General features: G+C 47.9%; 1 protein-coding gene across 5 annotated transcripts in view; it reads left to right on the forward strand.

The window, feature by feature from the left end:
- The window catches only part of SDK2 (sidekick cell adhesion molecule 2), a 317,930-nt gene that overhangs the window by 237,640 nt on the left and 52,573 nt on the right, over positions 1 to 27,717 (forward strand). For 3 of the 5 annotated variants that reach the window (XM_044418964.1, XM_044418963.1, XM_044418965.1), the window contains exons 5-18: positions 8,472 to 8,605; positions 10,565 to 10,676; positions 11,524 to 11,714; positions 12,812 to 12,895; positions 15,438 to 15,632; positions 16,194 to 16,310; positions 17,578 to 17,745; positions 20,365 to 20,467; positions 22,433 to 22,609; positions 23,444 to 23,580; positions 24,866 to 25,013; positions 25,600 to 25,740; positions 25,936 to 26,117; positions 26,771 to 26,886. In XM_044418964.1, coding sequence (XP_044274899.1) covers positions 8,472 to 8,605; positions 10,565 to 10,676; positions 11,524 to 11,714; positions 12,812 to 12,895; positions 15,438 to 15,632; positions 16,194 to 16,310; positions 17,578 to 17,745; positions 20,365 to 20,467; positions 22,433 to 22,609; positions 23,444 to 23,580; positions 24,866 to 25,013; positions 25,600 to 25,740; positions 25,936 to 26,117; positions 26,771 to 26,886 — 2,005 coding nt within the window. The other 2 variants (XM_044418966.1, XM_044418967.1) reach the window with 2 other exon arrangements.

The raw sequence follows: 27,717 nt of genomic DNA on the forward strand, positions 1-27,717 counted from the left end.
CGGAGGGCTAGACTGGACTTCATGGTGGACTGGATTTGGCCCCAGGGCCATTCTACACCCCTGCTGTTGAGAGAAACATGGTTTGGCAACAGCAGGGGTGTTGGGACTCAGGACATTCGTGGCCGAGACGGGGTCCTCCAGGCATTCTCAAGGAGAGATCCATTCTTAGAAGAGACACAAAGTGCCCCCCACCAGAGAATCACCAATACAGTCCTCTGTTCTCCTCAACCTTCAGCCCCAGTAGAAAAGGCACGAGGCAGACACATTAGCTGAGCTGTTTATCTGAGTGAATCCTGCCACGTCCTCTCTTAATGGGAGAAAGTGCGAGGGAATGCAACTGAATGTGTCCTTGTTAAACTAACATTAAGGATGTTTAACAGATGTCTCAGATGCATCACATTAAAATCCGGAGATAGACTTGATAAAGTAATGGCTTTGTTTATCATCAAGAAAATGAATTTAACAGAGAGAGAGCGAGAGATAGATGTAAGGAATGGCATTTGCTCCTCCTTAAGAGTTGTGATATTCTGTTCAGGAAAAGAGGGGGAAAAATTGCCGTGTCTCCCTACACCGACAGGCACATTCGTAGTGAGGCACAGCATTACCCCACCAACAAAGGGCAATTTTTCAGCAGTGGAAGCTCTCTCAGCAGCCAGCCCTCTGCTTGTAAGCTCACAGACATAGCTCACTCAAGGGACAGAAGTTAAGGCTCATGGAGACTTGTCCACATTAATCTTAACGTATGCAAAATGTGTGAAATGGTGCATGCAGCTCAGCATGTTCCAGTGTTCTCAGGCTCCACAAAACCTCCTCCTCATCCTAGATGCTGCATTCTTGGGTTTGCCTGTTTCTTATTCATTCCCCAGTTGGTTTTCCTGGGGTTTTTATCATGTAGATGCTCACCCGGCATGCCTGCCTGCCTGCCTGCCATGCTTTGTTTAGGCCAGACTTGCCTCCCAAGGCTTGCTCTAGTAAACCTGATCCATGCTCCAGTTTCTGTGCTCTGATGTGCCCTGTGCTATGTACATAGTGATTTCACAAAAAACGCATAGGCTAATTTACAGTGACTAATGTCAGGTCAGTTAGCACTGAGGGTTCTTGTAAGCATTTGTGGTCCCCTCTATAAAACTGTTCCTATAAATTAGCAGAAGCTGCACTGGAGTAACCAAAGTCAGGCTGAGCCTAGCAAGTATGGAGAGTCAGCTAACACCCCTCACAAATGCAGTTGCCAGAATCACATAACACCTATCCACTGGTTAACAATTTGATTCTAGGCTCAATTTAAGGTGCTCATCCTGACCTTTAGCAGTCTAAACAGTCTGAGGTGCCATTAACTAAGGGACTGCCTTCCCCCATGGCCTAGCCTACATCTGTGATGACACTTGCAGGCCCTGCTCTCTCGTCTTCATTTAAATCAGACTCATCTGGTGTCTACCAAAGACAGGGCCTCCTAGTTAGGATAATGAGCAGTGCACTAAAGTTTCAGGGAGTGGCCACCCCAGAGACTCCATGGGACAGCTGGGCTAAATACTGCCTGAAAGTTGGAGGTCCCTTATCCTTGGTCTAAAAGATGATGTACAGGTAGATAAACCAGTAAAATAGCTCTTATTGGGAAATGCTATCTCTTCCCTACCAAAAAAATCCTTATTCCTTACTAGATTCAAGAAAAATGTCATGCAGAAGGAGTAGGGTTTAGAGAAACATAGGAAGAAGCCTTAAACAAGATCTTTCCAACCCAGTTTTCTGACCGGCAATGGTCATCCAAGGTTTCAGGCAAAGAGCTGTCCCATGGGCTTCCCTTTAAGTGGAAGCAACAGGGGTTGCACTCCCCCCCCCCCCCCGAGCTTTCTGCCGGTGAGTCTGTGCACTAATCATGAGCCATGATTCCTTGTACTTCAAAGGCCCCCAGAGTGAACACATCTCTCTGTGTTCTGTTAGCAGATAAAAATTGCAACACCACCTCTCCACCTTGTGGCCTCCCTCTCTGTGAGGTCTAAGCCACCCAGCATCATGGACAGGGGGGCAGGTTTTGCATTCAGCAACACAGTGTTGCCTTCAGAAGAGAAGAACGGGGGGGGGGGGGGCAAGGTATCACTCTATAAGTACCTCAAAGTCTGTCACAAAGAGGAAGGTCAAGATTTCTCCTTACTGATATCAAAGTGTAGGACACAGAATAATCAGCTCAAGCTGTGTCAACCCAGATTCAGGCTGGGCATCAGGGAAATCTTCCTCACTGTCAGCAATATGACAGTGGAACCAGCTGCCCGGAGAGGTGGTGGGCTCTCCCACACTAGAGCCACTCAAAAAGAAACTGGACAGTCATCTGAGTGGGATGGTGTAACTTGGTGTCCGGCAACAGCAGGGGGTTGGACAAGATGACCTTCATGGCCCCTTCCAACTCAACTCTTCTATGATTCAAGTGCAGTGGCTTGTTGTTTTTTCCACTCATGGGGGCATTCAGAACACTGCTGGAGGGTGACACAGCCTGCAGCCTGCCACTGGTGGTTCTAGCCACCAATGGACAAGTCTGCTGCTCCATCAAGCATTTCATTCCATGCTGGCACATGACAGAGGAGTCACAAGTGGCTTTGTATATGCATTTGCACTCATTTCCTTCGGCTCCAAGAAGCCCTCTAGGATGCCATGCAAGGGAGCTAGCATGGAAGCAGATTCCACGTCTCCCCTGCTCAGGTGAGAGCTACCTGTGTATGATGCGGCATTATTCTAGTGGGACAGGTGTTGCACAACAGCAGCTAGAGCTGTTTCCGCACCAGAATGAGTGGTAGGCCTTATGCGTTCCTGCCTTGGCACAAAGTAGCCCATGAGACTGAAATGCACACAGGGCATATATCTGTGATACTAATAGCCAGCTTTTTGTATTGACAAACTGTAGTGGCTAAGCTTGACCATTACACTAGGTAGCAGGATCGAATTCCTGGAGTAAATCTGGAGTAGTTTATTTAAAGGCACCAACTCTTCCTTCTGCCGCCCACCTCCCAACATCCTCTCTTCCAAAGAAAAAACTGCTTTAATATTTAAATCCTGTAAGCTGTTGCTGTCTGTGGTTGTGGCATTTGCCAGGAGGATAACAACTATGAATTTTTAGCCTCAGCTGTATCTTCACCTAATTTGGCGTACAGTCATGCGTTCGCAACCCAGCTACTTCCCAGGAACCAAGCTGGAACCGCTGGCTGCAGCTCCTCATGTAAAAATGGTTTCTCCATCCGTAGGCAAGGACACCTTGGCTCTGACTGTGAGTGAAGAGAGAAGCACCTCTGATAAGGAAGCAAGACTTCCATCAGTCAGTGCACTTGTGGAAGAAGTCCTTCTCAGAACTCATGATGGGAGTGGCGGGGTGTTTTTTAAGCAGGAACAAATATGAGTTGTAAAATGCAAAGGTGAAAGCTAAGGGCGTACTTGGCAAGTGGGACCGGGCATAAAAGAGGACCACTGGTTGATGTCCCTTTGGATAGCTCTGAATGTGTGAACTTCTGGATAATGATCAGTTCACATGCAGGAAATACACACGTTTAAGTCTGCATCACAGTCCTGGAAGGGTGTGATCTGTAATCTGATGCTCCAGCTCCAAGGTATGGATGGCCAGATATGCAGACCTTCTCAGTAACAGCACTCAAACTTTGGACTTTCCTGACGAAGGAGGGATAGGACTCACTGCTGCCTTGAATGCATTTGGATGGCGAGTGAAGACAATGGTGTGTGAATGGTTTATGACGTTGAACTGGTAGTTTTTGTGGCCGTTTGCTGTGTTTGTAGTTTACGGTTTTGGTTTTTTGTTGAGGTTTTTTGTTTTGTTTGTGTTTGTTTTTTGTTCTGCTATTGTTTTATAGTTTTAGTGCAGCTACTGAATTTGTAAGCTGTTCTGGGCAGAATAATCTTCCCACTGCGGCCTGCCTGGCACCAATCTTGACAAGATTTTGGTATTTTTATTGTATTATATTGTCTTGTTTTTATGGCCTGTAGTTGAACCACCAGAGAACTTCAGCTATGGGGTAGTATAGAAATGAAATGAAATGAAATGAAATAAATAATAATATGTGGAAGAAAACCAATAGATAATATCGATATATTCATTTCCATAGAAGTGATATTTTCCAGCTTCCATACATTTATACTTGAGGTTCATCATGCCAACTGAATGGTAGTTAATAAGGTGCAGCACCTTGCAGAAATATTCAAACATGAACCCTTTGGTTTTTTTCATATTTTGCTCTGTGGAATGGATTTAATTGGCACTGTGACCACTTCGTGTACCCAGGACAGCCCACATTGTAAAGGTACAGGATATTTTTTATTGGGCCACAGAAGTAAACAAAAACAAACTGGCACTTGATGGTTGCCCCAGTATTTGCCCCCTGAGTCAACTTTAGAAGCAAATTCAGCAGGAATTATAGCTGTGAACCTTCTTGGGTTAAGGCTGTATCAACTTTGCGCATCTGGATCCTGTAATGTTTGCCTGTCCTTCCCGGTAAAACTTCTCCAGGCATGTCAAGTTGGAGGGACAGCTGGTGAAGCCTTGCCACATGCTCTCACTTGGATTGAGGTCTGGGCTTTGACTGGACCAGTTCTTGCTTTTAAGCTGCTCTAGTCTTACTTTGGCTGTGTATTTAGGGCTGCTGTCCTGCTGGAAGGTAGACCTGGATTCCAGACCTAGGGCCCTGGCAAACCAAAGCAGCTTTTCCTCTAGAATTATTATTATTATTATTATTATTATTATTATTATTATAACATTTCTATGCCGCCCCTTGCCGAAGCCTCGGGGCGGCTTACAGCACAATAAAATACATTGAAATGCAATACAACATAATAAATTACCACTAAATACAAAATACAAAAAATACACTGAGATACAAACATAATAATATAAAATTAAAATTAACAGTATAAAATAAGTAAATAAAGAATATAGGGAGGAGAAAAGAGAAGGAAGAAGAAGTTGTCCTGGCCAGATCATATATTTTAACAATTAAAATGATGTTTAAATAAAAAAGTCTTTACCTGGCACTGAAAAACCAGTAACGACGGTGCCAAGCGGACCTCTTTGGGGAATGAATTCCATAGGTTGGGCGCCACCGCAGAGAAAGCCCTCCTCCGAGTACTTACTCTCCTAATTTCTTTCATGGAGGGTTCCCGGAGAAGGGACTCTCCCGCAGATCTCAAGGGGCAGTCGGGCATATACGGACGTAAGCGCTCGTTCAGGTAGCCAGGACCCAAGCCGTTTAGGGCTTTATAGGTCATAACCAACACCTTGAATTGGGCCTGGGCTTCAATGGGAAGCCAGTGAAGCTGACGGAGGACTGGAGTCATGTGAGCATAATGCCCCGTCCCCGTCAGCAACCTGGCAGCTCTATTTTGCACCAATTGAAGTGTTCGGACCGTCTTCAGGGGAAGCCCCACGTAAAGCGCGTTACAGAAGTCTAGGCGGGAAGTCACCAGCGCGTGTGTCACCGTCGCCAGGCAGTCGTACTCCAGGTAGGGGCGCAGCTGATTAATCAGCCGAAGCTGAAGGAAGGCGCTCCTCGCCACCGCTGTCACCTGAGCTTCCAAAGAAAGCTCCGGGTCGAGGAGCACTCCCAAGCTGCGGACCTTGTTTGGCCCTACCCATCTTGCCTGCAATCCTAATCAGTTTTCTAGTTGCTGCCAAGGAAGGGTATCTCTCTGCTTTACCGTAGGGATGGTGTTCATGGGGCAATGAATCTGAACCCTTAGCTTTGAACCACGTGGCATTTTTCAACAACACCAGAACATTCCATTTTGGTCTCCTCAGGTCAGAGAACATTTTTTCACAAGTTTGCTGCTTCTCCCATGTGTCTTTTTGCTTCCTCCAAACAGGCTTTAATGTGTGTTTGTTTTAGCAGTGACTTTCTTCTCGCCACTCTTCCATAAAGCCCAGCTTTCTGGAGCATCCTTCCCATGGACAGTTTCTCCCATCTCAGGGGCAAATCTGTCCAACTTCCTCAGAGTTACCATTGGCCTCTTGGTTGCTTCTTTAACTTATACCTCCCTTACCTGGTCACTGAGTTTTGGTGTTCTTCTCTGGGCAGAGTTGTAGTTAAGCCATAGTCATTCTATGTTGTTATAGTGGATCTAATGATGCTTTTTGAGATATTCGTTGTTTAGGATTTGTAAAATAAGCTAACCCTAATTAGAGCTTCCACAGGCTTTATCCTAGAGTTGTTTTGAAAGCTCCTTGGTATTCATGATGCTGTTTGTTTAGATATGCTCTCCAAGTGAGTGTTGTCCTCCCCTTCTGAAGGGGAGGCAAGCAGCAGCACAGGGGTTGATTGTAAACACAGCCCAAAGGGAAAAGACTTATGGACTCCTCTTCCCATGCTACTGCTCTATTTGGATTTGCACAACCAGCTCCCTTGGCTGGTTGGCAATCTACTGTATCTACTTTGGTTTTGTCACAGAACAAAATTCAAGCTCTGCATATAGAGCAGGGGTGTCCAACCCATGGCCCGTGGGCCGCATGCAGCCCAGGATGGCCATGAATGTGACCCAACATAAAATTGTGAATTTACTTAAAACATTTATTTCTTTGCAATTTTTTTGTAATGCAATTGCACAGTTCTCAAGTGTGAACTTCATAGATGACAATGTCATATCACAATGTCACAATAAATAAATGTATGTATGCTCTTGCTATTTGCATGCATGGTGGTGGCAGATATCATGAAAATTATGCACAAACCTTTTTCTGTTTTGTGTTTGTCATCTGCTTTCGTTAGTGTTTGTGTATTTAATGTGTGGCCCAAGACAATTTCTCTTCTTCCAGTGTGGCCCAGAGAAGCCAAAAGGTTGGACACCTGGATGTAGAGATTTTGTTTCCTACCTTTACACTACATAACCTCTAGGTGGTGCTGTGCTTCAGCAAATTTGTGCAATCACTCAAGCAGAGGAATGAATTTTCTTTCTTTCACTCCCACAAATAACATACCATTTCTCCCATACATTATCCCAGCTCTATAAAAAAAATTAAGGGAAAAAAAGGAAAGTGCTGTTAAAAACACAGGTGGGACAAGAAGGTCACGTCATTTTCTAAAACCTATAAGCAACTGCGAGTGTCAAAAAGCTCTACATTTCAGTTTAAAAAACAGTACTACTGGGAGAGTAAACACATTTCTCCTGGCATTTTGTATAATGAAGGACATGTTTGTTCTTTGTTTTGTGAAGCTTTTATACACATTTTATGCACCATACACTGTGCCATAAACTTCTGCCCAACTTTCTTTTGTTTGTACACTTAACAAAATACATGCTCAAAAAAAAAAGTCCTCACAGATTCAGCAGACACAGAGTGACTAGGTTTTCTCCTGCACTCTGAGATATTGTGGTAGAATTGAATATGTAACCTCCATTATGCAGGAAGTGAACTGGTTGCCTTTCCATTTGCAAAGGCAGTTTGAGGAGATAAAGCTCCTTTATCGCAAATTTAATGGTAAAATATATTTCCCCTCCCCCAGCCATTTTATATCTCCAGAAGATTAGATCATTCTTTTAGAAAGAAAACTATTAATCTATGAACATCCAACTTGTTCTTCCTTCTGAATGTGTAGCCACAGAGATAATTTAAAGGCAGGCATAGGAAATGAGGAAGACTTTTATTTTATTTTACGGCTTTCCATTTGAGGTGAAAGTAGCTTCAGCATAGTGCAAATGTTTGGTTTAGGCATAGCAGCTGTTTGCTTCTCCAGGGTCATCGGCATGTGTGACACATGTGTGTGCAGTTATGCAGACATGCATGCCTGTAGATCAGGCCAGAGAGGTCTGGCGGGTTGAGGCAATGGCCGAAATGGTGCCTCCTGCCCATTCCATGGATGGAAGGCCGACTGGACCGGCAGTTGCAACTTACTTGAACACTGGCAGCAGGACAACATCCTCTGCAGCACCCTAGCCAGGAGGCCAGTAAGGGGCACCGGAACAGGCTGTGCAACACACTTAGCTCTGTCTTCCTGTAGAGGGAAATAGCCAGGGCTGCTGCAGTTGCCTCACTCTACCTAATGGTAGAGCCAGCCTTGGACAGGTACTGAGATGCAGAAGTATATTCATCTATCTGAACTGCAGTCATCTAGCTTATGGGTGGGGGATCTCTAGCCCATGGGCCAGATTTGGCTCACTGGACCAACCCATCTTGCCCATGGGGCCAACGGCCTGCCTGAGCAAGCCTTTGCCTCTTCCAAGTACCATGGCTTCAGGGTTAACAGGTAGAGGAGTCACTGACTGGCGAGAACACAGGGATTCCCAGATGGTGCCCTAAGAGCTTTTCCTGCCCTGAATCCTCCTCAATGGGGTAGGCAAAGCGTCCACAGCTAAGGGACCCAGTGGCCTGCCCCTTAATCTCCACTCAATCATGAAAATCACGTGAGTGATCTTGGGCTAGTCACCACCTCTGCCTAACCTACCGCTCAGGAGACGCACTCAGCTCTAAACTCATTCTCCATTCCCTTTAGAGCCATCACACTGGAGAACACCCTTGTGATCCTGTCAACTGTGGCACCTGATGCTGGAAGGTACTATGTGCAGGCTGTGAATGACAAGAATGGAGACAATAAAACCAGCCAACCCATCACGCTCACTGTGGAGAGTAAGTGCCAGTCGGGGTGAAGTGGGAGAGACCATCAAATTGAAAGCTGCTAGCTTTTCTGGCAAGAATTCTCTTCCTTCCTCAACTGCAAGGGATGCAGAAATTCAACAGGTGCAGGGGAAAGGTTAAGGACCAGCTCCCACCTGCCACCAGCTCCTTGCTTGCAACAGCAATATGCACTGTGGGAACGAGCCACTTGTCAAGATTTCTTGGAAGCAACTACTGAGGGATGTACATATATTTATTTGCCGCCATGTGTGCATACACTTGGCTTTATATATATATATATATATATATATATATATATATATATATATATATTTTCTCCTTTTGGAGCACCTAAAATCATCCACAGTTACTGGTTGAGTCTTTTCTCACTAAGACTGCAATCCTATGTACATGGACTAGGCAATGAACTTCATTGCATATGGCAGAGCTTCCTTTTGAGTAAATCAGTTGAGTAAGTATCACTCTCCTCCTGTTTTTGGGGTGCATATTAATATGCAGAGTGCTGTGCTATCTCTGCTGTGCTTGCTTCGCAACAACCCTCTGAGGTGGATCTTTCTAATTATTCAAATTTTGTAGATGCAGTTCAGAGTATCTCTTGTCCAGGGCACAATGAATTCATGGCAGAGGTGAGACTTGAGTCCCACATCCAAGTCAAGACTTGAGTCCCACTCTCCGTACACCTCATCACACTGATCTTTACTTAGAAGTGTGAGTCTCTGCGTTCAGTGGGGCTTACTCCCGGGTAAATGTGCATAGGATGGCAGCCTGGGTTTTTTGTTCCCTTGGTGGCCCTTCCTTGAGTGCAAGAACCTCATGCATTCTGGCAGGGCTGTGTAAATACATAAGGTGTGGGTCACAAGGTGGAGCAATGCTAACATAATAAGACTGACATCAGGCTAAAGAGCCACAGTGGCATGCTAGAAGGGCCAAGGTTGCTGGTTATGTCTCACTTGTTTTTCTTGTAGACCCAACAGGTCTCTAAAGCTCAGCCTGTCACTGGCATCTTGTTGCATCTGGTTTCTCCGTCGCTTCTGTTGGCTCAGGCCCAAATTTAATTTGCAGTAAATCTCTGGCGAAGCTCCGGCTGGTGCTGACTAAACATTTCTGCTGGCTCCGAATTTATTTAGACACTTGGGCTGCAGCAACAAGAGCTCAGAGGTTCTAATTGCAACACGGGGTTGGGCACCTTTGCTTCCTGCACCATTCAGGCAGTCTTCCCGCTACCACGATGCTAGCCTGTCGCACCAAATGTGGGAAACAAAATGGATGTAGCTCTAAGGGAATCCCGCAGGAATTAGCCCTTTGCGCGCTCAGTTCCTCCAGAGGATGTTTATTTTCCAGCTGTTTTATGTCTCCTCAACTTGGCTTTATGTGCCCCCGCCCGCTTTGCCCCATTAATCTGGAGTGCTGTACCTCTGTGTGTAATAAACACGATAGTGCATGCCTTTATGGATTCAGCTATATCAGCAACCTTGCAGTCCCAGCCAGCACGCGAGGGGGAGTGGGGGTTGATCACTGCACTTACTTTGTTTTATGCACATACCTGGTTGCTGTTGCCTCCATTCTGCCTCTGCTTGTCTTTCTGATGCCCAGCTAAGGATAAGGAGCCTAGGGCAGAGCTCAGTAGAATTTCACGACTGAGATGAGCGGGGGCTGTTCCTAGGCCTGCGCCTTGCCTTCTGCGGGCTTCCGATCTGCATGCTGAGAATCTTTAGAAGAAATGGAGAAGCTTGGCTAAAAGATGGAGAATCCTCTTGAAGGCTTTGCATCCAAATGGATGCCTGAGGCTATCTAAAGGAGTGCTGTCCCCTTGATCAGCACAAGCTGAGCCTCCTTGATAGCTCGGAGTAGAAGGAGCAGTGCCCGAAGGACCGGTGTGCCTCTTGCATAGACTGCCGCCCGTGCGCATGAACCAGTATCTGCTGCCAATGCTGCTGCATTCCTCCACAGATGTCGGGGGCCCGGCTGATCCCATTGCACCAACCATCATTATTCCCCCGCGCAACACCAGTGTGGTCTCTGGGACGTCAGAGGTGACCCTGGAGTGTGTGGCCAATGCCAGGTAAGCCTTTCCGTTTGCCATGACCTGCAGCTGATGTCTTAGGGCTGTGGGAGACTGTGAGGCAGAGATGCTGTGATGGTTGGCATTTAAGAGCTGAGCACATGGTTGGTTGGTTGGTTGGTTGGTTGGCTGGCTGGTTGGTTGGTTGGTTGGTTACCAGCCTGTTTCCTTGAAGAACAGCCATGAGTTCCAGCCCTGGTGACATTTTGAGGGTGAGTGAAGTACCAGTTCATGGATGCAAACCCATGGCCTGGAAAATCACCAGTTTAGGCTATCAGGTGGCTTCTGCCAGCACCTTGCCTGCCCCCCCCGCCTCCCCCCCCCACAAAGATCTTGACTACTCAGACTGCATTATTGCATTTGTATCCCACTTGTCTTCCATGGAGTACAAGGTGGCATACACGATCCTTCTCCTCTCCCTCTTACCCTCACAACCATCCTGAGAGGTGGACTGGGCTATAAGACAGTGACTGGCCCATACTCACGCAGTGAGCTTCAAGGCCAGGTGGGAACTTGAACCCCGGTCTCCGAAGTCTCAGTCAACACTCTCCCCACTACGGGACACTGGCTTTTCACACAGTGCAATCAGTCTGCAAAGTGGATCCCAGGGAGCCATATGTGAGAGAGATGCTTCCCATCAGCAGTGACCGGCACCAGGAACTGACCTTTGCATCTGTGAAAAGAGCTAAATCTCTTATGCCCAGGCTTACCTGTATTTGCACTTGAACTAGGAGAATAGGTATGCCTTTCCCTGGGTTGTGGAGATCTGTGGTGTCCTGTTCGTCACCCAGTGACCTTGGCCCTATTGAAAAGGGGGTCCCTCCTCACAGGCTTCTCTGCTAACCAGGCCACTCATCAAGCTGCACATCATCTGGAAAAAGGATGGGATTCCGGTGTCCACTGGCATCAGTGACTACAACCGGCGCCTGACCATCCTCAACCCCGCGCTGAGTGACAGCGGCTACTATGAGTGCGAGGCTGTTCTGCGGAGCAGCAGCGTGCCCTCCGTGGTGCGGGGAGCCCACCTCTCTGTCCTGGGTAAGGATGGCAGCAGGGCCCAGGCGGCGGCACGGACATCCCCGGGTCGGGGGAGCGCGACCCAGCGGAGCTGCTCTCTCGCCCCGAGCCGCGGCTTCACCCAAGATGGGTGAGCTGAGGCAGCCTGCCCAGCTGGGCCACGGCCCTGATGCAGGTCACTCATCATGCCCCTGGTCTGGGAGCTTCACCTCCTTGATCCTGGGGGCAGCAGCGTTTTCAAGCAAGGCCTGTGCTGCTGCTCAGCTCTGGAGCATGAGGAAGGTGCCATTTTAAATCTGCCCCAAATGTGATACCCGACCTGCAGCCATCCCACTGGGCTTCGCGTTGCATCGGGGAGGGGCTTACAGTAGAAGCCGCCTCTCGAAGAGTCTAATGCTTTTGCAGCCAAGCTGCCAAGGGGAAGCTCAGCACCAGACTGATAGAGCCACGGCACTGGGGGGAGCTTGGACAAGCCATGCAGGTGTGCTCATTTTGCAGCCCCTCCCAATCTGCCACTAGAGACAAGAGAACCTCATGATGGACAATGCTTGGCACGCTCTTAAATCTCCAAGAGTGGACTAAGTAAAGAAACCACTGGGATTGAGAAGTATCAGCAAAAGGCGTATTATTTAATTTATTTATTATATTTCTATCCCACCTTTTTCTCTGAAAGGGCTCCAGTGTGGCTTCCATCCTTTTCCTCCTCCATTATATGCCCACCACAACAACAGCCCTGTGAGGGAGGGTAGCCTGAGAGGCAGTGCCTGGCCCACAGGCACACAAGTGAGCTTCATGGCCAAGTGGACTAGAACCTCACCTCCTGGGCCCAGTGCACCAGCCACTGCACCATGCTGGCTCTCCAGATAAGCACACTCAGTCAAAACACCCTGCACTGCCCATCCAGATGGACAGCACAGCTCAGGTGGGGATGATTCCCATTTCCGGCTACCTGATCTCTTTGCCTGGCGATGCCAAGGCTTGGCTGTGGGGCTTTCCTTATGCCAAGCAAGAGCTCTTCCACAGAGCCGAGGCCCCTTCCCGTACACTAGTGGGAGTTCTGCTAATGGTTCGATGCAAAGGACCTTTGGCGAGCTCCAGGTCTGGCTTCTCTCTTACAGAACCACCCCAGTTCACCAAAGAGCCAGAGAGGCACATCACAGCTGAAATGGAGAAGGTGGTACAGATTCCATGCCAGGCCAAAGGTATTTTTTTCATTTGCTTATCAGGGATCTTCCTAATCAATGCAGCTTCGTAACAGGGCTGTCAATTGTACAATTCCAGCACCCACTCTGCTAGAAACTTCATAGTTTGATCAGTTTTCCGTAAGAGCTACAGCTGGACGATTTCAGCACAGGGGGAGTGTGACGCCATTGATCCCCCTTGACTGCTCAGCAGCTTTTGATATCATTAGCCAAAGCATCCTTCTGGGAGACTGTCTGAAGTGGGAGAAGGCAGTCTTAGGGAGTAGGAGTAGTACCTACTTGAATGATGTGCTCCAGAAAGTGGTGCTTGGGGGATATTACTCAGCCCTGCGGATTCTCCAGTATGGGGTTTCTTAGAGGGTGGTCATGCCTCCCATGCTATTCAATATCTTCATGAAACCACTGGGTGAGGTCACCCAGAGTTTCGGAATGAGTTGTCCTCAGTATGCTGATGGCATGTAGATCTGCTTCTCCTTCCATCTTATGCTGGGGAGGTTGTGGATGTGCTAAACAGGTGCCTGACTGTAACAATGGACTGGATGAGGGCTAACAAACTTGATCCAGAAAAGGGTGAGGTGCTGTTGGTGGAAGAGTCCTTTGACTGTATGGAGGGTGCTCAGTCTATTCTGGATGGGGTTGCTCTCTCCTTGATGGATTAGGTTCTTAGCTTGGTAGTGTTCCTTGAGTTTTGTCCACTGATGCTCAGGTGACCTCAGTGGCTCAGACTACCTTCTACTAGCTTTGCCCAGTGGCTAACTGTGCCCCTGTCTGGACAGGAACAGCCTGATTTCAGTAATCTGTGCTTTGAAAATCTCTAAACTAGATCACTGCAGCACATTCCATGTGGGACTATCCTTGAAGACTGTTCAGAAACTGCAGAAGCTTGTGCAAAATACAGCAGCCAGCCTGATAATTAGAACCAATAGATCTGAGCACCCAACACCAGTTCTGACCATCTTGCATTGGCTGCCTATACACCTCTGAGCCTGATTCAAGGTGCTGGTTTTATTCTACAAAGCCCTACAAATCTTGAGGCCACAACACTTGACAGAACACCTCTCCCAACTGCAATCTACCTGAACACTGTGATCAACTTCTTCTCCCCTCCGTGGGAACCTTGGTTGATGGCAACACGGAGGAAGGTCCTCTTATTGGTAGCCCCCAAATCATGGCAAGGTCTCCCCACCAAGGCTCCGCTGGCACCAGCTTTGCTCTTCTTTCAGCATCAGGCCAAGATGGCCTTAAACTGCTTGAAATGCCATCTGGGGAATAGGTAGTGCCAGCTGGTTTATAAGGCCGAGCTGTCTGAACCTGCCTTAGCTGTTTAAGCTGTTGAACTTTAGTTTAAACATGCAAATGACATTTAATGAAGTTTTATTGTTATTTGTTACTTTTTATATTAGCTTGTATTGTATTATGTGTTCTGCACAGCACAGAGAGCTTTGACTGTTGAGCGGAATGGAAATAATAGTAGAGCAGCAACACAGGGCTGGGTGAGGAAGGAATTGCACAGCGCATGCCATTCACATCCCGCTCCTTTTCTGCATTTAAAAGGCAACAACCTTGCACATAAAGATAAGCACATTTCTAACCCCTCCCATCAACTGCAAAGATAGCCTTGAAAAGACAGCTTGAATTAGAAATAAATAACTATTTATTTATATTATACTTTATGTAAGCCGTCCTGAGGCTTTTGCGACAGGACAGCATATAAATATCTTAACTAAATAAATAAAACTAAACAAGCGTGACACGGGGACACGTGCATGAGTCTGCAGACCGTCCCAGACGGACGACGGAGGCCCCGCACAGGATGGCAACTTCTTTGGCAGGAGCTGAATTACGTCAGCCTCTGTGCACCCTGCGAAATGAGCAGAGAAAAGCACTCGAGAAAGTTCCAAAGCCTGTGAAGAAGAAACTGTGAACTTAACTGCAAGATACTGGCCTGCACATGATGCACAGCAGTCATTTTCCACCAGTAGATCACTTCCCAGTGATGGTGTGGAGGCTTCTCTTTTTTCTTTCTTTTACAAATTTATGCTCCTCTCCAATGGATAGTACGGTTTGCACTTCAAAAGTGCATAAAAATGAGGAGAGAGCTCCATAAAGAGGGGGCCACCACAGAGAGACCTCTTCTTGCCACATCTCAGAGGGCAGGCAGCAAGAACCACCACACCTCTGTCCAGAGAAAAACTGCTGAGGATAACCTTGGAGCAGCCTTCCAGGTGTTTTCAATTGCGACTCCCAGCATTTCTGACCACTGGCATTATTAAGGCTCATGGGACCTGTAATCCAAATCACCTGGAGGTCACCAGGTTGCCTATCCAGCCTTAGAGATGCATCTGCAACCCTATTGTCAGGAATACAGTGACATGAAATATACCAAAGAAGGATGGCAATCTATCAGAAAGGCACTGCTCAGTTCTGTCATGTTTAATGGCGTCATCCGTGTCCTTTGTTTTCCTTTGCTATATCTCAAGCAAGCAAATCCACTCACAGCATTTAAAAAGAAATACGACCATAAGAATGCTTTGCCTTGCAGGTGTGCCTCCACCCAGCATGTACTGGTACAAGGATGCGGTGCTACTTGGAGTGGACAAGCTGGCCCGTTTCCAGCTCCTCGCCAATGGGAGCCTGCACATCAGTGGACTGGTGCCAGATGACACGGGCATGTTCCAGTGTTTTGCCCGCAATGCTGCTGGCGAGGTGCAGTCCTCCACGTACCTGGCCGTCACCAGTAGGTGTCAGCAAGTGATCTGCTTGTAGCTTGCTCTGGCGGCATCCCAGAGTTTTTGCAGGACCTCCTGCTAGAGGATGCTGGACTGTGTGAATCAAGGGTTTAATAGCTGGGGAGCTAGGCAGCAGGAAGCAGAAAGCAGGTTAGCGGGAAGATGAGTAGTAATGGAGGGAACAGGGTAGAATTATTGGCAAGGATCCTGCAAGGCACAGCGGGAAGTGAGCATTCTTTATCACAGAGGAGCGCTGGGTTACTGGGTTGGAAGAAGGCCAAATCTGAAGCAACTCTTCCAGAGCAGAGTAATGGTTCCATAGGCAGCAAGTTCTTCTGCGGAGCAAGCCTGGTGTTTGTTCGGAGATGCCATTTTGGGTTGGGAGGAGGGGCTCCGCACCCCATGCTCTGGGGCCTTATTTAGAGCTATTTCTTTTACCTTCTGCTCAGCCATGGTGGGCTTGGAAAGGGGGTGAGTGTGGATGAAGAATGGCTGCTAGCTTGTGCTGACTCCTTGGCAATGAAAAACCCACTCGGAACCATTTCTCTTGCCTCTTTCCCCCTCCGCAGGCATTGCCCCAAACATAACCAAGGGGCCCCTGGATAGCACCGTGATTGACGGGATGGCTGTGGTGCTCAGCTGTGAGACTTCAGGAGCTCCCAGGCCAGCCATCACCTGGCAGAAAGGTAATGGGGAGTTGGCAAACCATTCACGTTTGGACAAAGCTATTTGTAGGAGTCGGGCATGGAAGTAAAATCTCTTCAAAGGAGATGTAGCTCAGTGTCAGAGCACGTGCTTGGCATGCAGAAGTTCGAGTTCCACCTAGAGCACCACTGCCTTAAAGGCAAAAGCCTCGCAGGTAGCAGGTGAGGCATGGTCAGAAGCCCTGCAGAGCTATTGCCAGGCAGAGTCGACAATCCCAGCCTCAGTAATGAATGACCAGTGGTCCAGCTTTTTTAAGGCCGCTGCATATGTGCAAAGCCTTCTACAGTGTATCTACAGCACAGACTGTCCCAGCCTGATGCCATCTGGAGGGGAGTGATGGAACTGTTGCCTAGGACACCAGGAGGGCAACAGGTTGGGGAAAGACGCTCCAGACTGTGCATTGAAGCAGGGAACTTGAGCCATCTGTTATGGACTTCACAATGATAAGTCTGACTGGATAAATGATGGGTATCCAAGTCATTTGGAGATGTGGCTTTAGGTAGGATGAGTCTTTCTCAGAAGGACTAGTCTTTCTCAGTTAAGGCTAGATGCCTCTGTGGGTCAGAGGGAAGAAAATGAAAACTGAGGGCAAGAAAAAGTGTGGAGATTATATTTCAGAATTCTGGAAGGAAGGTGCTAGCAACTTGAAGAATCTCCTTCAGGTAAGCTAGCTTCTTTTCCCAGTCATCTATGGCCTGTATCCCCATTCTTAGCCTCCCCATGGAGATGGGACATGGGGAAGGAGGGCTTCAATCTTTGAGTTATCTGATGGAAGATAGAGGAGGAGGAGAGAGATTATTGACAGCCTCAGGGAATGAGATGGCTCTGAACTGAGCCAAACTCCAAAGTTGTGCTCTTACTCAAGCGTATCTCAGACTTTACCTGGCTCTCATCACACACCTGCCCTAGGCCGCTCACAAGGCTGTTGGTATTCCTTGGTCCTGACATACACATCCACACCCCAGGCTGCATCTGAATCCAAATCAAACTGTCAGTGATCCTGTTGGTCTTGTCGAACTGACTTTTGCTATCACGAACCCTCTGAGTTTCTAAATCCTTGGGCATGGTTGGGGTTCCTCAGTACATACAAACAAGGAACTCTTCTCCTCAGTCTGCAGTTTCTTTTTTTCTGCTTGATTTACTAGTCTACATGGAGGAACTGAGGTCGGGATCATTACTTGGGCTAAAGCCAGTGGCCTTGCCTTGTTATCCAGGCCTAACAACAAACACTGTATCTTTACCCTGCAGGAGAACGGATCCTGGCCAGTGGCTCAGTGCAACTTCCGCGTTTTACGCTGCTGGAGTCAGGAAGCCTCCTAATCAGCCCTGCACGGATCTCAGATGCTGGCAGCTATACTTGCCTAGCCACCAACTCCCGTGGAGTTGATGAGGCCTCTGCTGAGCTTGTTGTCTGGGGTAAGGTTCCCCCCTCTAATCACCTCCCTTCCTCTTCCCCTGTTCTGTAAGCAACTGGCAGGGGACTGAACATTGAACTCCCTGCCATGTGCAGCTTGCCTCTCGGTTGAATCGATTAGGTAAGCGCAATCCTACGGATGCATCCTTTATTAAGAAACAAAATTAAAAACTGGATCCAGGAGGAGGAGATGCAAATGGATGGAAAACATATGAAGTCTATTTTCCAGGTCAGTCTGCAATGCAGCCAGGCAGGGGCTCATACAGTCTACAGCCACTGGTGCATGTGGACTGTGGGCATCAGATTGGTTTTGAGTGCATATCCATCCCTCTCTGAAACAGCTCTGACTTTGTTTAATAGAGCAATTGTAATTAAATCCACCACATGTCCACTTGAGGTGAGTGAGTGCCCCCTCCTGGCCTTGCAGGCAATACTACCCTGCCTAGAAAATGCACATTTTCAGAAAAAGCATGCTCTGGGAATCTATGGATAGATGCATCCCTGGAGATATGCATGCATACATGCATCCTACCTACCTACCTACCTCATTCATTCATTCATTCATTCATTCATTCATTCATTCATTCATCTATTCCATTATACTTCTATGCCATTCCATAACCTGAGGATTCTCTGGGTGTCTTACAAGATACTAAACCAGCATGTAAAAGTACAATCGATAACATAGAAAAAACCCTATAAAATTAATAAAATGTTATACAAGGTGATACAGAATAAAAGGTAATAAAGGATCATGCTCAAAACACAGACCAAGTACAATCAAATAATCAAAACCAAAACCAGTCAATTAAATAAATCAACAAGGCACAAATTAAATTAACCAAATGCCTATCGGAACAAGAAAGTTTTTACCCGGCACCTAAAAGAAAGCAAGGTCAGTGGGCAGGTATTTATCGATTTTGACTTGTATGATGCACCCTTTAGCCACAAGACTCTCTGGGCAGCTCACAGTAGAAGTTAAAATAATACAATTAATCATGCATTTAATATATAATAAAGAATAATGTGTAGCATATAATAAAGAATAAAAGACCAACAGTAAAAATAAAGCCAATAAATAAAAAAGGATCACAAGTAAACATGCAGACATGTATGGAGTGAGGTGTTCACTCATGTACTCTGGTCCCAATCTATTTAGGGCTTTATATGTCAACGATAATACTTTGAATTGGGCCCGGACAGGAAAGGGAGCCAGTGCCACTGACAGAGTACTGGCATAATGTATTCTCAATGGTTGGCCCTCATAAGCAGCTGCGATGACCTGTTCTATATGAGTTGTAGTGTCGGGATCATCTTCAAAGGCAGCCCCACACAGAGCACATTATAGTAATCCTGGCAGGATGTTACAAGTGCATGGATGACTGTGGCAAGAGTCCGCTCATCCAAGTAGGAACACAGCTGAAAGGTCAGCTGAAGCTGAAGAAAGCCCACCTGGGATGCCCGGAAGAGCTCAGGGCCCAGGAGCACCGCTCAGCTAAGAACCTTGTCCTTTAGGAGGAGTGTGGCCACATCCAGGGTTAGGCTGGAAATTTTCCAGTTGGAGTGTGGGAGTGCCAACAGCAGTAAGACATATGTCCCCTCTTCTCCTCTGGCCTGTCCAACCCACACCACCATATCTCCCCCTACTCATAACCACTGTGATAGAGGTGCTGTCCATGCTCCCCGGGGACAAGCCAAACAGGCAATAACAACAACAACAACAACAAATTAGACCAACTACTCTTTACTGCCTTCCCAACTCACCATCAGTCTCCTAGCTAACCAACCTATGCAATGCCTTTACCGCCTAGCATGACCAAACTATATTCAGCCCATCGACACTACTCGACGTTCACCATCCTCACCAATCCATACTATGACCCAGCGCTACTTAGACTTTCTGCACTTATTATTCCTTCTTCAGTCTTCAGAAGGGGACACACACACACACACACAGAGTCTCCTGTCCCAAGTTGTACTGAGCAGTCACCAAACAGGCACCAGATGGGCAATGCATTTATATGGCAGTAGATATGTCTTTATCCTGCCTTTTCGCTTAAATATAGGTTCCTATATGAAAGATATGCTTTGCCTGCACTTCTACGCATGGTGATTAATTAATTAATTAATTTTTAATTAAAATACAACAGTAGATTTGTTTCACCCTTCTTCGCATTTACAGAAGTACAGAGATTGGGACAGAGGGAGCTCACATTTAATAAAAAGGCCCTCTGTGTGATAACTGAGAGATGATGGAGGTTTCAGAATGACTTTGTATGAGGATGGGGATCTCAACGAAGATCATTTGTTGGACCCAAGGATCATTCCATTGTGGGAGGGCAGGTGGCAGGTGATGTTTCAAACTTGCAGCAAGAGGCTGAACTAGATGGCCTTTAGTTCATTTTTTGAGTCCATCATATAAGAAAACTATTGGGTGTACGTTGCAATGACCACATGGCAAACATGGCTTTGGGGCCTTCTACGCGAAGTCTTACGAGAAAGGAAGCTGACTCCAGAAAGCCAAAGCATTAAGCTCTGGCTTAGCTCAGCAACTGCATCTGTTGTCCCCAAACTTTTCTGCTGGGTTTCTGACTATCCCTACGTTCCTTCTGTGCCTGCAGCCCGGACACGCATCACCAATCCACCTCAGGATCAAAGTGTCATCAAAGGCACCAAGGCTGCCATGACTTGTGGAGTGACCCATGACCCCAGTGTGGTAGTTCGGTACGTAACAGCTCCTGTCTCACCTAGGGTTTGGCACATGTGATGGAAGCACGTGAATTTACCAATAGAGCTGGCAGTCCTTGGAGTACAAGATGGGGAAGCAGAGGCAGAGGAAGGAAGGGAGGAAGGAAGGGAGGAAGGAGGGAGGGAGGGAGGGAGGAGGGAGGAAGAAGGCCAATATTGCCTGCCCCAAGAAACAATCATGACAGGCTTCCATTAACCATGACTAGAAGTAGGAGATAGGTTTTCCAAGCCCCTTAAAATGGACTGTGGATGCCTGAGAGATTTTTGTAATTTCCAAAATCTTTCTAAGACAGGAGTGGGCAATATGTGATCTTCTAGACTGCAGCTCCCTTTCCATCAATTATGCAGTCCAAGAGCATTTGGAGAGCTGCTAATTGCCCACCCATTATAAGAAGTGTGTGGGGTAGCTTGGGCCAATGCAGTTTTCAGCGGCAGGGTTTAGCCCTGGAACAAACCAAGTGGGCTAATAATGCTTTGGATATCTTCTGCTATAAAAGAATATTCTTTTGGCCTTTGATAGCATGTATTTGCATAAGTTTCAGCTCTGGAACCATTCCCCATACAAACTGAGTACTTTGGAAATGGCGAGTCACTAGACGTCTTTTTTGTCTGAAAACAATTGTCTGAGACTCATCTTAGAGTATTATGGCATGGCAAAACCTCAGATCTTCCAGCTACTTCTTTATATGTCTTAAGAACATGCAGAAAAGCATAACACAAGGAGCACACAAGCTTCAGGACTTCACCTGGGCTTCTCCAGTTTCCAACGACATGGCAAACCCTACAGATGGCTACAAAATCCTACAAAACAAGCCACGGCTCATTATGATGTCTTCATAGCCACAAGGAAAATAATCTGCAGTGGGTGGGCACTGGGTTCAGACAACAAACCAAGCCACAGTGACTTTGAAGTGTAGGTGCTTTAGCAAGTTGTTTGAATCTAGTCAGTGAATTTTTCCTTGCACTTCTACCAAAAGACCTTGTGGCAGGAGATGCTGGTGCCAAGAAAGACAGGGATCAGTTGGCAGTATTGTCTGGCCGGCAACATTTACAAAAAGGAAGTCTGTACCAAGGAAACCTGAATTCCACAAACTGCATACATTATGCATATATTTGCTTATTTTGCATAATTAATTCTGTTTCTGCTCCTTATGAGGAGTAGCAAAGCATTGTTCAGCCTCGTGCTCTTCTTCTGAGGCTTTACCAAGCGTTGCTCACGCATTCCTAAACCATTTTTTCTCTTGAAAGTTTGATCTTGAAGAACCCTCCTTTTGTGCTGACGTATCTCACGTGTCTGCTTTGAAACCCCATGCTCTGCTCAGGACACATGTTCAGGTTGCCTGGGGTATTGGTGGAGGAAAGAAGGGCTGGCACCCAGTACAGGAGTGGAAGGGCGGAAGACCTCAAAGGTGCACTTAGAATACAATTTATGGCTAGACATGTTTTGAGTGTTAGAACACACTCTTAAAGCCTACGCTGGTTTTGAAGAGTAAGCACATCTGTTTGAGAAGCCCACCCTACCCTTTCCTTCTTTTTATGTTCACACACAAGGCACGGATAAGCCCTGTTTGGTCTCACTGTCACCCAGTGTGCTGGGTGTCTCTTAAGCATGTCCTACATGGCTGGGAACTGCAAGGGGAGATCCTTAACACCAGGCAGCCTGCCTGCCAGGATCACTTGCCTTTCCTCATCACTGAGCGAGCCCTGAGAATTTTGTTGGGCCACCTGAAAGGAGAAAGTTTGGAAGCCTTTCCTCTAGAAGGAAGAAAGTCACTGCTTCCAAATGTGAGATACTTGTAATCAACTCTGAGAGATGGGTAGTTCTTCAAGGCTTAGCTTTGGGCAGAATTCATGGGTTTTAACCACAGCTTGAAAAGGCAGAGGGAACTTGGGAACTAGGGTAGCCTTTACTTCCCCATCTTACTTCCTGCCTCCTGCTAGGTACATGTGGGAGAAGGATGGAGGGCCACTGACTGTGGAGAATGTGCCACGCCTGCGGCTTGACAACATGGGCACTTTGCACATCGCCCAAACCTGGTCAGGCGATATTGGCACCTACACCTGTCGCGTGGTGTCTGCTGGAGGCAACGACTCTCGAAGTGCTCACCTGCGAGTCCGGTAAGGGCCAACTCTGAAAGGCAGGCATTAGGACCTGCTTCTGATTGGGGGACAACTTCAGCTTCAAGGAAGGCATTTGCACTTTTTAAAATGGGGGTAACTGCACAAAAGCCAGAAAACTACCAAAGTAGTGGTAATTGGGGGCAAGCATTGCAGTCATCTGGAGAATCCTACAGGAGCAAACTGGAACTCTAGGTGGGCCAAATTTGGCACCCAGACCTGAGCTTCTGCATTCCTACACATGTTTAGACAGAAAAAAAAGCCCTACCTACAACTCCCAGCATGGCTCAGCCTGCCATGCTGGTTAGTGCATTGTAGGATTTTGCTTCTGTCTAGGCATGTGTAGGGTCACAACTTTAGTGTCTTGCATCTATCTGCACTATGCAATTAAGCAGGATGGCTCCTCAGGGCATCTTCGTATTCCAGAACTGTTGCTAATCCCATGGTGGCACCAGAAACTGCCCAGCCATGTATAAAGTGACTTAGATTCCTCCATGGAGATCTTGTCTTTCAATACCAAAATGTATTGTGCAGCTATTCAGTCTTTTCTTGCCTAGCAGATATGTTTCTCCTAAAGAAAAAAAAACTTGGAATAGGCAGTGGGAAAACATGGGAGGGCTACAAATGGAAGATAACATTGTCTGGACCCCCGCACTAGTCTAAAATTCACTGAGTGAGGCATGATGATTGCACAATAAAAGTGGCCCCTAGAAGCGCCCTTGGTGTCCAGTGACACCAAATCGCTTCTGTTCTCCAACGGGTGCCATCTGTATTTGGGGCGCTCCTTTCCTCGCAGCTTCTAAGATTGGTTTCTTCTACCATCCTCCTCATCAGGCAGCTCCCGCATGCACCTGAAAACCCTACTGCCATGCTGAGCACTGTAGAGAAACGTGCCATCAACCTGACATGGACCAAGCCTTTTGATGGCAACAGCCCATTGCTGCGTTACATCCTTGAGGTCTCCGAGAACAGTAAGGCACTGCTTCTTCCTGCCATAACGAGATACAAGGTACAGCCAGAGCAGACCAATCCATGGCTCAACAGACCTGGGCTGTTATCCCTTTTCGAAGCTGATGGGAGAGAGGCTGGGTGGGAGTCAGAGACAGCAATGCATTCAGCAGGTCCCAATTTCCTGGCTCCAAAAATCCTTGCCTGATGCTCTGGAGAGTCCCTACAGTACTGGGTTGGATGGACAAAGTGTCTGACTCCAGTTAAGGATACTTCTAGGACTGAGATGAAACGCAGTAGAATCCATCCTCTTGCGCATGCAGACTGCCAGCCTCGTCTTGCAAAGCAAGCTGAGCCAGGAGGAAGACCCCAAATGCTCCCCAAACAAAGGTTGCACAACTGGCAACCTTCCACATCTGGTGGAGCTGCACAAAGGCTGCTGCAGGTGGTATAAAAGAGGGCTGCTGCTTGCACAGCAATTGCGCAGGGCTCCATTCTTGGTGAGTCCCGTGTGAACAGACTTCTTCCATGTCAATTGCAGCAGCACAAACAGCTGCTATATGTGGCACAGAAGAGGGACCCTGCTTGTGCACTGCATGGGCCTCGATTCCTGGTGGGCACCCCACAAATGTTGTGTGTGCTTGCCAAGAACTCAGACTCAGGGCTGTGACAAAGCAGACTGAAATCTGGGGAGCCAAGTCCAGGGAATCCACCAGATTCCCAGATCCAGTACAGATTTCTCCACAGCCCTAGTTCCTACCAGTGGATTTTATCCAGGCTTAATCTAAATACTTTTCCACATGCACATTTACTGCTCCTCAGCTGTACATGCTGGTATGTTCTGAAGGCATGCACCACCATTATATCAGGTTGTGTACGCTCCTAACTGCAGCTGAATCGTAAGCGAGCCTGTCGCAGTAGAGGGCTCTGCAGTGCCGAAAGGGCAGCCTCTCTCCACCCTGCTGCCCCAGCCAAGCTCTGACCGCATAGATTTCTTCCCGGATGAAAATGGCACTGCTCCTCCCATATAGCAGTGCTGCTTCGAGAGCGGTGAGGAGCAGAGTGGGCTCCTAGCTGTACGAATAGGGAGGCACTTTTCACTCCTTCGGCAAGATTGGCAGGTTTGAGGATCTCCTCCTCCAACTTGGGCCGTCCTGGATAAAATCCAGTCCATGGGACTCCTGCTGAGACAAAGCTGGCTATCAGAGGACAAGGACCAGAATACTGGGAACCACCAAGAGAACGGAGGCCATTCGGATTCCTCTGTGATCGCCTTCCCCAGCATTGCTTTTCTCTGTGCCTAAACAGATGCTCCCTGGACAGTGCTCATGGCCAGCGTGGACCCCGAGGTGACTTCAGTGCTGGTGAGGGGACTGGTTCCTGCCCGCTCCTACCAGTTCCGACTATGCGCCGTCAATGATGTGGGCAAAGGCCAGTTCAGCAAGGACACCGAGAGGTGAGGCGGGCCCGTCCTGGATGGGCAACTGCAGGAGTGATTTCTTTGCAAGTGGGAGGGCTGGAAAGGTTGGGGGTGGGAAGGGAGCTGAGGGTGTACCTTTGCAAGAGAGAAAGCCACACATGGTATGAGTAGGTGGGCATTTTCCCTGGCTCTGACATAGCAGGCAGAACGGCGTCTGTAACGGTGGCAAGCTACTCTACTCATGACATGTGGCCTTGTGGCATGGTAGGTTGCATAAAAAGGGCTGACACGTCTGTGCGGCTTGGCTGGGTGGCGGGACATTCATGGTTAGGGTCAATTGTACATCCAGAGCCATGTGGTATGACTACCCAAAGAGCCTAGCATGACCAGAAAGAGTGGCTCCCTTTAGTGTATCAAAGCATGGCTGAAGAAGTCTGGGTGAGCAAATGGACACACCATGCGATATGGATATGTTTGTGTACAGGACAGCATCTGGGCCCCTAGCATGTTATGGCTGGATTTGACATCAGCTGGCAAGGATTAGTTGACACAACTGAATGACGTTAGCTCAGCTCAGGGCCCACTGTAGAACATGTATCCTATGTTACCTCTCCTCCGTTAGGGTCTCCCTACCTGAGGAACCCCCGACAGCCCCCCCACAGAATGTCATTGCCAGTGGCCGCACCAACCAGTCCATTATGATCCAGTGGCAACCACCACCTGAAAACCACCAGAACGGCATCCTCAAGGGCTACATCATCAGGTGGGTAGGCTCAGTGCAAGGTCAGGTAGCTCCATCTCCAGCTGAAGAGACTTTGGACTGGGACGATCCCATGAACCCTCTCCCCAGTACGTGGAATGGAATTGGAAAAGCAGAGGGTTGACACATGGCTGGAACATCCCTGAAGGTGGCATTGGGGTTACTGACCTGAAGCCTGGCCTGTCATCCCTTACCCAGGTTTTGCCTGGCTGGCCTGCCGGTCGGCTACCAGTTCAGGAACATCACCAGTGCTGAAGTCAACAACCTGCTGCTGGAGGACCTGATCATTTGGACCAACTATGAGATTGAGGTGGCTGCATACAACAGTGCCGGCCTGGGTGTCTACAGTGCCAAAGTCACTGAGTGGACTCTGCAGGGTGGTACGTTTTGGCATTGGGACATGAGGGGGGCAGGAAGAGGGGAGGGCCCTGAATTCATTTGGCTCTGCTATACCTTGATTGGCCCCAAGAAGATTAGCAGGGTGCTGTGAATGGCTTGAATAGATGCATCCTCTTTTGGGGTCAGGACCTTAACCAGTATTGAAGGTTCAGGACACTGATGGCAAGAAACAAGGAGCCATATTGGCTGCACTGGCCCTTTTTATTAGCCCAGATGTGAATCTCTTGTTCCCTCTGAGCTTAAGTACAATCTTTATAGTAGCTAGGAAGAAATGAATTGTCCCAGCAGCAATGCATCATTCTTCCTTGCAGTGAAAAGAGTTCTGGCATGGCTTGGTCTTGAATGGACCATGGGACCCATCCACCTCACAGCAGGTGGAGATGAAAATGTTAGACCTGGTTTGTTTCTATGACCCCCATTTGGGGGCTTTCCTTGGGGCATGGCCACAGGGACATGCCAGCATTTCACTTCACCTGTGCACCACTGGAGCCTTAATTCTTAATACAGTGTTGATGGGCACCAAGTGGGTGGGATGGGGTTGTCTAGCTAGGGAGATGTTGGCTCTTCCCATGCTGTTTCCTGCCCCGCCACCCATTCATGCTGAGGTGCCTCCTTTCCACTTCCCCTCCTGCAGTCCCCACTGTCTCTCCGGGCAACGTGCAGGCTGAAGCCACCAACTCAACCACCATCCGTTTCACCTGGAACCCTCCCAGCCCCCAGTTCGTGAACGGCATCAACCAAGGCTACAAGGTAAGAGGAGAGGAAGAGGAAGGAGGCAGCTCTCCTCCAAAGCTGGAATTACTGTCTTGGCCCAAACACTTCTGGTTATGAAGCAGAGGCACAGCTGTTGTCAGAGAGTTCCAGAAGGAAGCACCGGGTGGAAGGACCTGGAGTGGCTGTGTGCCCTTTCAACGTCAGTTAGTGGGTAGTTATCCCATCTTGGGAAAGCTAAATGGGTCAGAAGGCGCATAAGCCATTTTGGGTGTCACCTTCACATGCCCCATGTGTCTCTCTTCCCCACAAGTGACAGTTAAATGGGATGAGAATCTCTACTCATAATTCCCTCATGGCCGAGAGGTTTGTCACTCTGTTGCCTCCCCCAGGAAGGGCTGCGTGTTCCTGCTGTTGACTGTCTGCACTTCTGTCTGTCGCCTTTCACTAGCTGTTTTAGGGGTGTTCGTCATTGCATGGGGTGGTTCCCAGGTCACCCAATTACTGTTGCATGCCTGTGCATCTCACCTACAGGGGTCTTCCCTCCTCTCCTATCTTGCTTGTCACAGGCCGATTTACAGAGGGCACAAGATCCAGCTATTACAGAGTGTGAAGCCCCTTTGTTCCTCTTTTCCCTGAGCCATCAAAAGAGCAGGCAGACTCACTCCCTACAAACAGCCACACAAAGTCAATCGGCTTGCTAAAATGTGCATTCACTTCCAGTCTCCCTTCCTGTCATTCCATAGCTAGCTACAGAACACCAATTAAATTATACAATTCCATAGCTAGCGGCTGCATTAGACTGGAGTCTTCATGGGAACCAGCTCTATTAATGGTCACTCTTTGATGTATGCGTAAAGGGAAGCTACT

The sequence above is a fragment of the Varanus komodoensis genome, unplaced genomic scaffold (genome assembly GCF_004798865.1).
Source record: "Varanus komodoensis strain SLA01 unplaced genomic scaffold, ASM479886v1 scaffold96, whole genome shotgun sequence".
Lineage (NCBI taxonomy): Eukaryota > Metazoa > Chordata > Lepidosauria > Squamata > Varanidae > Varanus > Varanus komodoensis.